The sequence below is a fragment of the Branchiostoma floridae genome, chromosome 12 (assembly GCF_000003815.2).
Source record: "Branchiostoma floridae strain S238N-H82 chromosome 12, Bfl_VNyyK, whole genome shotgun sequence".
Lineage (NCBI taxonomy): Eukaryota > Metazoa > Chordata > Leptocardii > Amphioxiformes > Branchiostomatidae > Branchiostoma > Branchiostoma floridae.
Genome location: NC_049990.1, coordinates 632,478 through 646,726, shown reverse-complemented (window position 1 = coordinate 646,726; position 14,249 = coordinate 632,478). Strand labels below are relative to the sequence as shown.

The 14,249-nt window shown below is 44.9% G+C and overlaps 2 protein-coding genes across 2 annotated transcripts; one reads left to right on the top strand and one right to left on the bottom strand.

The window, feature by feature from the left end:
• Nucleotides 1-4,372: 4,372 nt before the first annotated feature.
• LOC118427891 (receptor tyrosine-protein kinase erbB-4-like) lies at nucleotides 4,373-7,201 on the bottom strand. Its single transcript, XM_035837854.1, has 2 exons — nucleotides 6,766-7,201; nucleotides 4,373-6,264 (listed from the first exon to the last, which is right to left on the bottom strand). Exons 1-2 carry the CDS (start codon nucleotides 7,199-7,201, stop codon nucleotides 4,373-4,375), a joined length of 2,328 nt encoding a protein of 775 aa, XP_035693747.1.
• Nucleotides 7,202-10,291: 3,090 nt separating this feature from the next.
• Nucleotides 10,292-13,592, top strand: LOC118427796. The gene has a single exon (XM_035837746.1). It carries the CDS (start codon nucleotides 10,454-10,456, stop codon nucleotides 13,271-13,273), a length of 2,820 nt encoding a protein of 939 aa, XP_035693639.1. The 5' UTR covers nucleotides 10,292-10,453; the 3' UTR covers nucleotides 13,274-13,592.
• Nucleotides 13,593-14,249: the final 657 nt, after the last annotated feature.

Below are 14,249 nucleotides of genomic sequence, written 5' to 3'. Positions count from 1 at the left end.
GAAGGGTGGTTATACCAGCTATATAGATAAGGATACAGACCGACAGACGTAAAGCCAGACAAAAACGCCGGAGTCGAACCTCTGCTTTCAGCAGTGCGAAACAAACAGATTTAGATTACTGTGATCATGTGATATGGTTGACTTCTGTTGATTGTCTGATGCTGGCTGTTTGAATGTTCATTTTGTGTTTTTTACTCTTTTTGTGTAATACGTCTCATAAATATGTTTTATATCTCCAATAAATTTTGTAACTGACATTTTCTTACAAACTGTCATTTGTATAGAAATGAATCACTTAGTAACTCTTATCTCAACTAATTGATGATCTCCATTTATATTCTAACGTAGGCTCAATGCATTACTTTTACTATTGTTTTGATAACTAAATGTAAAATAAGAGACAAAACCCTTTAATAGTAAACAGAAGAAAATAAAACGATCAATAATCTAGACTACCACTAAATCTATAGCATACATGTTATCACTAAATCATGATGTACTCATACAAAAATATAGATGTAGACAAAGACGATTTAAGTTGAGAGTATCTATTTTTGAAGCCTAGAGGGAGGGAATGTTTTTCACAACAGGCCGGAAAATATTTGAACCGGACTGTGGCCTCGAGAGATGGCATGATCAATCTGCAGAAATTCCGGTAATGGCAGACCAGTCAGAAAAAACAACAAACAAACAAACAAACAAACAATCACGGCGCAGCACCCATTCCCCACTGCAAGAGTAACATAACCTTCAAGCAGACGTTGGGATTAAAAAAAAACTGTTAGTAAGCTTTTTTCACCGTGGCAGCCAACAGTTGGAGGACGTCACAATCTTCTGCACAACCTCTGCTTGGAGAATTCAGCACCAGGTAAGCTAAGGCATATAACAAATGTATGCACAACAGAATTTGAAGCCACTGAGAACAGCTTCCGCTGGTACCTTCTGAACAGGAACTCGTGTAGAATGCACTCGGCACCGGGTGCTGGTGTGTAGGGTGCGGCCGTCGGTAGCTGGTCCGTAATGACGTGTGACAAACAACCCAGGATTAGACTCACGTACAGGCAGGGGCTGATTGTCTGAGGCTGCGTATTTGATTTATATTAACATTAATGTTCACGATGTAAAGTATAATCACGATGCAAGTTTTAAAATACAAGTCAGCTCAAAGTTTATTGCTCAATAATTGTAACAGGTTCAATGTAAGGGAAACCGTTTAATTTAGTACTTTAGTAATTTAGTAAAATATGTAATATGACACTTTAAGAAAGAAGGCTATACTCATATTTATGCAAATGAGTCACGAGACACGTCTTCACTTCGACACCTGCAGCTTAAGGCCAAGGCTGTTCATCCGTAATCTAGTTACGAGTCCTTCTTGTAGCTGCGGGCGCCGAAGCGAAAGTCTTCCTTATCATTCGCTCCACTGCAAACTTTGCCATTCAACGTACACGTTGTTCTTTGCAGCGTGTAACTCACTGTGATTATATGATATGGTTGTGTTGATTGTCTACAACTGGCTGCATGGATATTAATATTCTTTTTGCTGACGTGTTTTTAGATAATGTGAAGTCAACAAATGTAGCAAGTCTCCCAGAAAGGTATATCTGCCTAACCGGGGTTGAGACGAAGTAGTTAAGCATAAAAATCTCTGCTAAATCTATTGTATAAATGTTATCACTAAATCTAACGTTTACAAAAAATTATATATATATATATATACACAATACTGTGGTTGCTTACTCTTTTCTATGTGTTGTAGATATAATGTATAACTTATACAAATACTCCTGGCTGCAGATAGATATGGTGTTGGGAGTTGTTATTGTCGGCCGCCATTTTACTTTTTAAAGAATAGATTGCGCCCTTGACGTAAACAGGCGCAGGCAGACAGGTTTTCGCGTTGCAAATTTGCCGCGAACTTAAAACCACCGCGGAAATTTTTCCATGGCAGTAAGAGACTACAGTGTATGGTGCTACCGCGAACTTGAAAACAACGCGAACAGTCCTTTTCCTGCTACCGCTACATTAAATCCCCGCGAAATTAAATGCATTTACAGTAGCTTGATCAACAAGCAAATGTTGGTGTGAAAGATACACGTTTTGTGACGGCTTGTCGACAGTAACAAAACACCGCATTCTACCAACCAACATCTGCTTGGAGATTTCAACTCAGATTAAAGCACATAACGAGTTTTGTATCATACCCGGTCCAGAGTTACGTTTGATGTCGGCGTTCCGACCGGTCCGTATTTTACGGTACGACCCGGCCCAGGGTTCTATAATTCGATTCGAACGATTAGTACTCGTTTGTGTGTGCCACACTGTCGAAAATTCGAACAGCTTCTCACTGGCTTGGCCCGATTTTTTCGTTTGAATTGGCGACTAAAGTTGATGCGATGTGCATCAATGTCACATTTTGGCTCTTTTTTTTGCGATGAACTTGAGTTTCCTCGGGTTGGAATGATATAGATGAAATACAACGCGGTGTATTCCGTATCGCCCCCGGCCCCGGCCCTCCCGCGGGTCGGATCGCTCTCCGGGCTTCGCCCAATCCTTCCGCGGTCGGGCCGTACCTCGGCTCGGGCGATACAGAATACCTTAAATGTTCATGCACTCGCAGAAACATACCTTTGAAGCCACTGAGAACAGCTTCAGCTGGCACTTTCCAGGCAGGAACTCGTGCAGAATGCCCCAGGCACCGCTGATGGTGTGCTTGTAGAGTGCGGCCGTCGGTAGCTGGTCCGTAATGGCGTGTGGTAAACAACCTGGGATTAGTCTTACCTACAGGGCGGGGCTGAAATCAATGCTGATTAAGTTATAACAACATGTGGACATAACAGATTTACCCTTAAAGTTTATCCACCGGCAGCAACATACCTGTCAAGCCACAAGAGCAGCTTTTTTATTCTATTTTTTTTTATTCAACATAAAAGCAGACAGGACAAAGTGACACTGCACTCAAGTTAAAAAAACTTATTTTAACAGTGCCACTTAACATACATTTGAATACATGAATACAGATATAACAACATTAGAAACAACAATTGAACAAACTAATCGACTAACATCGTGTGTGCCCCACAGCTTTAGCTGCACGTTCTGGCCAGGAGCTCGTGTAGAATCCCTCAGGCTGTTGTTGTGCAGGGTGCGGCCGTCGGTAGCTGGTCCGTAATGGCTCAGGCTGTTGTTGTGTAGGGTGCGGCCGTCGGTAGCTGGTCCGTAATGGCTCAGGCTGTTGTTGTGTAGGGTGCGGCCGTCGGTAGCTGGTCCGTAATGGCTCAGGCTGTTGTTGTGTAGGGTGCGGCCGTCGGTAGCTGGTCCGTAATGGCTCAGGCTGTTGTTGTGTAGGGTGCGGCCGTCGGTAGCTGGTCCGTAATGGCTCAGGCTGTTGTTGTGTAGGGTGCGGCCGTCGGTAGCTGGTCCGTAATGGCTCAGGCTGTTGTTGTGTAGGGTGCGGCCGTCGGTAGCTGGTCCGTAATGCCCCAGGCTGTTGTTGTGAAGCGTGCGGCCGTCGGTAGCTGGTCCGTAATGCCCTAGGCTGTTGTTGTGTAGGGTGCGGCCGTCGGTAGCTGGTCCGTGATGGCCCAGGCTGTTGTTGTGTAGGGTGCGGCCGTCGGTAGCTGGTCCGTAATGGCTCAGGCTGTTGTTGTGCAAGGTGCGGCCGTCGGTAGCTGGTCCGTAATGGCGTGTGGTAAACAACTCGTGATTAGTCTTTCTTACAGGGCTAGGCTGATTGTCTGAAGCTGGATATTAACATTAATGTTCATGATGTAAAGTATAATTATGATGCATGTTTTACAATACACGTCAGGTCAAAGTTTATTGAACAACGTTTGTGGTGGGTTTAATGTAGAGAAAAGACTTTTATTACGACTACAGGCTGCTAAGATCAATCTTATACATGTATACAGTACTAGTATTCAAAGCTATACTAAGTATTCAAACATGTTAATAGAATAAAGATCGAGAGTTCAACGGTCTCATACCTTCACCGATGAATTACAAAATCAGTGAAATATAGACACAGCACTGCAAATTAACTTTAAACACAATACGGAAGAGAGATGATGTAAGTTATATAATATTATCATTGACTGAGTAAGCCTGTAATATGTACATAACTCCATCTTAACACTCAAGCCATCACATCAACAAAACACACTGTTACTGTCGCAATTGGTACACTGCAAAGCAAGAAAGATTCTGTACAGCTCTCAATTCAAACTTAGTAATCGCCTCAAAACAACACTTAGTGATTGAAATATCAAAACAAGCACTGAACACACCAAGGAAGACTCTACAAAAATGTCCTCTTAAAAATGGCAAACGAAAGCGGTATGTTTTCTTTTACAACATTCCAGAGCGAGAAAAATTACACCACAGTCTCCATTTCAATGACGTCATGTGGAAGCAGTGCATGTCTCAGTTGCAGCAGCCTCTCTTCTATCCCTTCCGGAGTCGGTCTGGTATCTGGAACGTCGCGCCAACACGACCTCATCAGTCGGTACAGGTCCTCTGGACATCCCGGCGGCCTCTCCAACCGTATTCCTTGCCTCAGAATCCCTACCATCTGAAGAAAGCTCAGCTGCATCCTGCCATCGTAGCACGGATCTTTCCCCAGCGTGGCGATCTCCCACAGCAGCACGCCGAAGGACCAGACGTCACTCTGACAGGTGTACTCGCCGGTTTCGATGGACTCCAGCGCCATCCACTTCAGCGGAAGGAGTTCGTCAACGCCTGGACGGTTGGCTCGGATATACTGATTAGCGGCGTAGACATCTCTGGCCAGTCCAAAGTCAGCCAGCTTGGCCACGTCATCGGCAGTGATGAGGACGTTGCGAGCAGCCACGTCACGATGGGCGATTCTCAAGCGTTCCAGCTCTTGAAGAGCTCGTGCTATGTGGACTGCGTATCCAAGAAGATTTCCAAATAGGTCTTTTTCGTTGATGTTCCCAGATCGGCGTAGGAAACCCAAGAGATCGCCTTTTGGGGCATATTCCAGAAGAATGTACTTCTCCGCAGACTTGGTGATGAGCCCAACAAGTCGAACAATATTGGACTCACGACAATCGCCATCTCGTTGTTGGTGCACAGCTACCAAAATGGCTGCTTCTCTGTAGAAGTCTCGGTAGGACTGTGAGTCCTCAACACGAACTGTCTTGGCGGCAACGGCGAGCTCTCCCTCAGGTGTGCGCAGCTTTCCTTTTCTTACTAGTCCAAACATTCCTTCTCCTATCAGTGGACCAGGAGTAAGATGTTTGATCTTCTTCTCCCAACGTCCCAGCCAGCCCGGCTGTAGGCTCTGTGCTAGATCCTGCTCCATTCTCCTCAGCTCGAAAAGTATCTTGTCCTCCTCAGCTGTGTCGGGTGTGGAGCAAGCCAGAATGCCTGTTTTGTAGAGTATTGCCATCACTATGGCAACAAGTAAGACTAAGGAGCCCAGAGGGACCAGACTTTCGAGCAGCGGTTCATCTCTGCTTGTCTGCAATTGGTCACAGTCCGGTCCTGTCCATGGCGTCACACATGCGCAGCTGCCGTGCACGTTACTACACACAGCACTGTTCTTACAGGCACAAAACTGCTGACATCTCCAACCGAACCGACCGTCTTTACATGGTTTGCTACAATCCATGCCGTACCATCCGGCTTGGCATTCACACCTGCCGTCGTTAGGGTCACAGGTCGCCCAATTTTGACAGGTACATTTCCTTGCACAGTCTTTACCGTACGTGCCATGGGGACATTTTCTCTGACACCTGGTTCCTGTCCATCCCGGCGGACAGACACAACCAGCCCAGCGGTCACAGCTGGCACCTTGTAGGCAACCACACACTTCATCACACCGGGCACCTTTTGTGTCTGGAGCACAGTTGGTAACATTGAGCACAAACGTGGTGTTGAGTGTGTTTCCCCGGGTGTCTCGGACCTGGCAGGTGTAGGGTCCGTTGTTGGTTGGTTGTATGTTCGGAACGTGAAAGACAGTCTTATTTATACCAAAGCTTACTTTGTTCGACTTATTTGGAACTGTAACTGTCAGGTACCCAACGTCGACATGGTGTACCTCGCAGTGTAACGTGATATTTGCGGAAATGTAGATATCGCGAGGGTCGCTAGGTGTCGTCGTGATGGAGACGTCCTGTTTGGGAATGTCACAGGACACACCTTTCCAGCCGGGCGGACATTTGCAGGCACCGTTAAACCCGTGGCAGCGGGCGCCGTTCTTACAGATGCAGGTTTTGTGGCAGAGGAAGCCGTATTTTCCAACTGGGCAGCCCAATGGTTTTATTTGCCCGTTCAGATATTCAATATTTGCAAAAGATATGACGCTCCTATTCTCTGAAGATCTGATAGGGGTGCGAAATTGGGGAATTTCACAGTTGTATGACTTTGCTTTTGTTGTAGGAAATGTCGAAGCGGCCAAAATTATGAAGTTGAAATGCTTGGCGTTCACGATTGATTCAGGAACATACTTTTTTAACTGGTCCAAACCCGCCTTTTCTCCACGTTTAAGATTAAACAATTCCAAGACTATTGGGGGTGAGTACGCCGCAGTGCAGGTTAGCTGATGAATGTCATTGTGCCAGAGATCTTGCAATAATGTTAAATCGGATACAGCATCAGTTTTCCAGGCTATGCGAATGTTGCAATCATCGTTGTCTGTGTGAAACATCCAAGGATCAGTTTTCCAGTCAGGGGGGACGATGAAATCGGACACATCAGTAAATATTTTTTTCACAAATAAAATGTCTCCCTCTGTCGTCACACCTTCCAAAGCGAAATTTATACTGTATAGTAAATCTCCCGTCTGTCCGTTAGGGTTGACCGGAGTTTCACACGTCTCGTTATAAACAGGAGGATAGCCCTCAACGTCACTCAACTCTACCTTAACTCTCGTGTTGTGGACTCCACTGCGGATTGTCAGCAGATATGTCGACTGTACTGACCAGTCCAGCGGGTTGGCGACCACAATAGTGCAGTTCTTCGTCACATTAAAGCGGCCGTACGGATCTCCCTCTATTTTGGCACACGGAAGTTCCGCTTTTTCTCCAGCCCGGGTCCCTGGTAGGCTGAAAATGGTCTCCCCAACAGCGACGTTTTCTGGTACAGAAACGCCGAACTCCTGGGCCCGAGCAGAACAAAGAAGGTTGACAGAAACAACCCAGAAAGTTACAACAAGCAGTCCCTGAAAGTTCACTGCCATAATTTCACATTCGCTTGTGCCTTAAATGTTTGAAACAAACCCCAGATCTAGAGGTAACGGCACGACTTCTCGCTCAACTTCCTCATTACTGCCATGGATCATTGAATTTCAATGTTGTGTCACTCATCTTCCAGCAGGTGTATGAGTATGTAATCAGATCCCTCCTCGCGTCATTAGGTATGTCTGAATGAATGGTTTATTTCAGTAAAACCTTGTAGTCTTGTGACTGAATTACATTTTACTTGCAACGAGTTAAAATTGGCGTGACACGTAAAAACATTCCGTTACAATAAAGGACACAGACTTAAAATGATTACAGTTGATTGGAGAGGTCGTATATACAGAGAAAACAATTATTTAGCCAATAATATATAAAACAACCGGTAAAATGGTAAAATGATGTGGTTAAAAAATGTCGATAAAACAGCTCGGGCTAGAACCATAGTCAAATGTGCAAAGCCATAAGCAACTACGCCAACAAAGAGTGCGGGGTAGGCAGGCCGTGCTAATACACATAAGTGACGGAGCGTGATATATATGCAAATACACCTGAGGTGATTAATAAGTTCTCGGCCTCACCCAGAAATAACAAGCACAACACAGATTTTGAAGCACAACTTCATAGTATGAAGCCTTTCATCAATATCCTCCAAATCTTAAATCATTACAGTCGTTACTTTCCAGGCATTCGTTTCTTTTTTAATTAGAAGGTAAGTGGCGAGAAAAACAAGGGTAAATTGTGTCAGATATGTGTGGGTCGAGTTCCCCATGCCGTATATTCTTTGTCATTAACAGACGACATGGTCAAAATGTTTGATAATGATTCTCTTCCTATTTCAAGCAAAAAGAATTGGGTGTCTGACTTCCAGCAGCGCAAGTTGACCCGCACACCTCAGGTCGCAGCTCAATTGTCCACGTTTTTTTCCTTCTTCCTTACCTAACGTTACTGGGTGTCTCCCGCAAAGTAATTTGAATTTTGGTAGTTGACCCGCACACCTCAGGTCGCATTTTTCCCTTCTTCCTTACCTAACGTTACTGCAGCTGGGTGTCGCCCGCAAAGTAATTTGAATTTTGGTACACATTTGTATAAGATTTTATGCATCTATTCTTCGAAATCTGAGTTGTGCTTATTATTTCTGGGTGAGGCCGAGAACTTATTGAGCACCCCTCGTATGTAATCAACGTATTTTGTGGTAAAGTGATGTGGTTTAAAATATGTCGATAACACAGCTCTGGCTAGAACCATAGTCAAATTTGCAAAGCCATAAGCAACTACGCCAACAAAGTGTGCTGGGTGGGCAGACCGTGCTAATACACATAAGTGACGGAGCGTGATATATATGCAAATCCACGTACAGAGGCGACTCCCGATTACCAGACGAAAATTAAGCTAAGGGCACAACACGCCGTACGTGCAAATACGTGCCTAAACGTGGGCAATCTTTTGGGATCCGTAAGTGGTAAGACGTACCGCCTCCGTACGAACTCGTAGGGAATCCAGCGAATTTTGCAGCACGCAGACACGCACGCGTCGACCGATTACGAGACGAAAATTAGCCAGGGTGCGTCGGGCAGAAATGGTCTTCCCTACAGCGACGTTTCCTTGCGCATACGTACGGGTGTGTTCAGTCATAATTGATGAAGGGATCGGATAAAGTATGAAATTAATAATAATTACTGCAAGTTTTAGCTGCTGCATATTACGGACATGCGGATCTGCTTGGAATCAAGTTTTCTGCCAGTGTTTTCAAGCTCTTGTCACTAAAAATTGACAAGACCTCCGAAAATAGTAACCATTAACGTCAGCACTTATTTTCGTCTTTATCATAAAATGCATTTTACAACTTGACAACAGAATAAAGTAGATTCTATCAGTTGAATTAACGACGTAGTCAGAGGAGGAAAAAAGTCAATGGTGCGTAAATCAAGCACAAATGCGTTTACAAGCTCGTTTTGGGGTCACATTTATCAGTTGTGTGAGTGTTTAAGACAATCATTTAGCATCTCACGTTGACAAAATGGGAGACTAAAATTCGGCTTCTCACACTTCGTGGACACTCGAGCTCGTTTTATGCGTAGCATATCAGTAAAGGAAAGTTTTCCTTCTCCCTTTCGGTAGATATACAAAGTATTGACGTCACATAGTTATTTCTGTTGCAGTCTTTCGAGGGGGTTTCCCAAACAATGTTGGAAGGGGGATTTTCAAAAGGATGTTAAGAGGTAGGTCTCTTGTACATTGTTACGTTTTAAATGGCAACCCCTCCAAATTTCGCTTCTTTGTGGGACATGTGTAGGGATGCGAAGAACTAAACTAACATTTTTTGTTTGTTTATAGATCCAGTTTTCCATTTGAATACTGTACGTTGTGTCAAACTGTCCATTTATGATATCTGTATCGGAAACAACAGTATGTAGCCTAGTGCGATTTCTTCTTCTTCTTCCTTTACTGCCCACGATCATTATGTTGATCATTATGGCACAGTCTTTATTTAACGTCCTATCCGAGGGACGGCCCTAGCCGAAGCTAGGTACTCATTTTTTTCACCTGAGTGAAGTGAGGAAAGTGGTGTAAAGTGCCTTTCCCAAGGGCACAAGATCGGTGACACGGCAGTCGGATTCGAACCCGCAACCTCTCGGACACTGGACGAATATTCTGCCACTGCGCCACGCGGTTTTCTTTATTACTGTCGGACTGTAAAAAGTTTCGCAAACAACTTGAAGTGTTCGCTAAACAGAACTTCAGCGCTGCCGCAGGGTTATTTGTGATTTTTACAGAAAATTCTGCGGAGGAACTTTGTTGTAAAACCTCTGTATTGTAAACATGCCTATATTAAGTATTACCTACTCTTAATTAGTTATTCCGCTCTCCACATGCAGAAGAACAAGCAAACAGTGCGTAGTTGTTCCGCTTTCCACGTGTATAAGAATGCTGTCTTAGCAAACAGTGCGTAAAATGGTAGTTCCTTTACTGTCGGACAGAAGTTGTTAAAAGTTCGCAGACATCTTCTATTATTGGCTAACAGGACTTAAGCACAGCTGAGGGGTGATTTGTGATTTATACAGGCTCTTACAAGAAGAGGAAGTCTATTGTGAAGCTCTTTGTATTATAGACATGCATCTATTGAAGACTACAAAAAGTTAATTGCAGGTTCCTCATTCTATGTGTATAAGAACACGGCCGTTTAGGGAAGTTAGTCAGACCTTTTCGCAGTAAACTTCTCGCTAGTATAGAGGGAAACCATTGTCTTAAACATGGCGGCAGGTTTTCTGGGAATAGTTGTTGTAACATCCTGCATGCAAATTTGCTTTGCCGTCTCAACTCTCAGTCCGAACTTTAGCGTTTCCGTACCAGAAGCCGTCGCTGTTGGGGAGACCATTTTCAGCCTACCAGGGACCCGGGCTGGAGAAAAAGCGGAACTTCCGTGTGCCAAGCTGGAGGGAGATCCGTACGGCCGCTTTAATGTGACGAAGAACTGCACTATTGTGGTCGCCAACCCGCTGGACTGGTCAGTACAGTCGGCATATCTACTGACAATCCGCAGTGGAGTCCACAACACGAGAGTTAAGGTAGAGTTGAGTGACGTTGAGGGCTATCCTCCTGTGTATAACGAGACGTGTGAAACTCTAGCCAACCCTGACCGAAAGACGGGAGATTTGCTGTTTCGAGTCAAGCTGAGTGCAGAAATGGTGACAACAAGTGGAGACATTGTAACGAGTAGTGAGTTATACACAGACTCCTCTGATCTCTGGAAAGCCAAACCTCCCGCGGAGTGGCAGGTTCAAACAGACAACAGCGATTGTAACATCCGAGTAATTTCGTATGACAAAAGCGGGGATCATCAGGAACCACTGCAAGAGCTCTTGCGGAACCATGCACCTCGGTTGACGTGCACTTCTTTCTCCAAACTATCTCGCATTGTGATAGACCTGTATGATCTCAAGAGCTGGGCAGGAACAACAGCGCTTGACCCGTTGAAAAGGTATGCTCCTGAGTCTTTCGTCAAACGCAGCGATCTCGGCATCGTTCTAATGTGGTCCTGGTCATTCCCTACGACAACAACGGAATCTTTTTCTTGCGAGGCACCAGCAGAAATAGAATTTACTATGAGAATGGGTTCCATCAGAATGTCAGCATATATTGAATATGTAGACATAGACATGAAACCGGTGGGCTGCCCGGATGGAAAATACGGTTTACGTTGCCACAAAACCTGCATCTGTAAGAACGGCGCCCGCTGCCACGGGTTTAACGGTGCCTGCAAATGTCCGCCCGGCTGGAAAGGTGTGGCCTGTGACATTCCCAAACAGGACGTCTCCATCACGACGACACCTAGCGACCCTCGCCACATCTACATTTCCGCAAATATCACGTTTCATTGCAAGTCATACCATATCGATGCTGAATATATCTCGGTTACATTTCCAAATACAACAAAAATAGTCAGTTTGGGTGAAAATGAGATTGACTTTCTAGTTTCGCACATTCAACCAACCAACAACGGACCCTACACCTGCCAGGTCCGAGACACCCGGGGAAACACACTCAACACCACGTTTGTGCTCAATGTTACCAACTGTGCTCCAGACACAAAAGGTGCCCGGTGTGATGAAGTGTGTGGTTGCCTACAAGGTGCCAGCTGTGACCGCTGGGCTGGTTGTGTCTGTCCGCCGGGATGGACAGGAACCAGGTGTCAGACAAAATGTCCCCATGGCACGTACGGTCAAGACAGTGCAAAGAACTGTAGCTGCCAAAATGGGGCGAGCTGTGGTTCTTACGACAGCAGGTGTGAGTGCAAAGCCGGATGGTACGGAATGGATTGTAGCAAACCGTGTAAAAACGGTCGGTTCGGTTGGAGATGTCAGCAGATTTGTACCTGTAAGAACAATGCTGCATGTAGCAACGTGGATGGCAGCTGTGCATGTGTGACGCCATGGACAGGACCAAACTGTGACCAATTGCAGACAAGCAAAGATGAACAGCTGCTTGAATTTCTGGTTCCACTGGGGTCTTTAGTCTTACTTGTTGCCATAGTGATGGCAATACTCTACAAAACAGGCATTCTGGCTTGCTCCGTGCCCGACGCAAGCGAGGAAGACAAGACACTTTTCGAGCTGAGGAGAATGGAGCAGGATCTAGCACAGAGTCTACAGCCGGGCTGGCTGGGACTTTGGGAGAAGAAGATCAAATATCTTACTCCTGGTCCACTGATAGGAGAAGGAATGTTTGGACTAGTCAGAAAAGGAAAACTGCGCACACCTGAGGGAGAGCTTGCCGTTGCCGCCAAGACAGTTCGCGTCGAGGACTCACAGTCCTACCGAGACTTCTACAGAGAATCGGCCATTTTGGTAGCTATGCACCAACAACGAGATGGCGATTGTCGTGAGTCCAACATTGTTCGACTTGTGGGGCTCATCACCAAGTCTGCCGAAAAGTACATTCTTCTGGAATATGCCTCCAAAGGAGATCTCTTGGGTTTGCTACGACGATCTGGGAACATCAATGAGGAAGGCCTAATTGGAAACCTTCTTGGATACGCAGTCCACATAGCACGAGCTCTACAAGAGCTGGAACGCTTGAGAATCGCCCATCGTGACGTGGCCGCTCGCAACGTCCTCATCACTGCCGATGACGTGGCCAAGTTGGCTGACTTTGGACTGGCCAGAGATGTCTACGCCACTACTCAGTATGTCCGATGCAACCGTCCTGGCGTTGACGAACTCCTTCCGCTGAAGTGGATGGCGCTGGAGTCCATCGAGACCGGCGAGTACACCTGTCAGAGTGACGTCTGGTCCTTCGGCGTGCTGCTGTGGGAGATCGCCACGCTGGGGAAAGATCCGTGCTACGATGGCAGGATGCAGCTGAGCTTTCTTCAGATGGTGGGGATTCTGAGGCAAGGAATACGGTTGGAGAGGCCACCGGGATGTCCAGAGGACCTGTACCGACTGATGAGGTCGTGTTGGCGCGACGTTCCAGATACCAGACCGACTCCAGAAGGGATAGAAGAGAGGCTGCTGCAACTGAGACGTGCACTGCTTCCACATGACGTCGTTGAAATAGGGACTGTCTTTTGATGTCCATGGTCCACAAAGTCATACTTAAAGACGCTTTAGTGAATCTTTAGATGAACTTTGGCAAGACATTGCCGATTCCTGTATTTTTCTGTTTTATTGAATAATTTGATTTCTTCTAGCTTTAGAATAAAACTTTCTCTAGTATTAGAATAAAACTTTGTCATTTATTATAAACAATAAGTAAGTAGAAAATACAACTAAAATTTATCAATGTTAATTCTTTACAATTTTTACTACTAATACCACTACTAGTAATTCATTTTAGCTCAAAATAACCGTACGCATTAAAGTACGTCCTGAAATGATACACTTTGGTAAATGTGCCATAAAAAGACACTATTGGGAAATTTAATAGTAATAATTACATCATGGCCAATACAAAAATAATGTTTTTTTACGAAAAAAACTATCAGGTAATAGTTATGGGTTCTATATTATCTATTTTATTCAATTCGTTACTGAAAATGCACTGTACTTACAACAAACTGTATGATATATAATGTAGGTATGTTCGATGTGGCCCACTGCATCAGTATTGCTGTCTGGGATCTCTTCTGTATTGCCTTGTAACAATTGTCAATAAAGCGAAGCGAAGTCCTTTTCACACTTTGTAGTTTGACTTTCGAAGTCGCAAACCCGTTTTTAATTGGGGTATAACAAAATCTAAAAAAAGAAAGAAAACTAGACAGAAGAAAGACGTACGAAACGTAAAAGACAGACAGTTCATACCAGTAGACTGATACGCCTACATGGTTGAATAACAAACCGGCATGGCGAGGGGAAACGTAAGGTTATCACCACTTCATACTGCTTCTAAAAACACCTGTAGTACTCAGTTACAACAAATTTTCATCAATCAATGACTGTTTTTGAAAAGGTACAGTACATACCTCCCAAATTTTCGATGTCTACCAGTACATCATCGTCAGGGGATGACCTATCTCAGTTCTAGCGAGAGACACGAGACTAGTCAGCT

Coding starts and splice junctions, on each gene's coding strand:
- LOC118427796 (XM_035837746.1), top strand. CDS start 10,454: ATGGCGGCAGGTTTTCTGGGAATAGTTGTTGTAACATCCTGCATGCAA.
- LOC118427891 (XM_035837854.1), bottom strand. CDS start 7,201: ATGGCAGTGAACTTTCAGGGACTGCTTGTTGTAACTTTCTGGGTTGTT. Junction 6,265..6,765: donor TATAAATTTCGCTTTGGAAG/GTGTGACGACAG, acceptor TGGGCTGCCCAG/TTGGAAAATACGGCTTCCTC.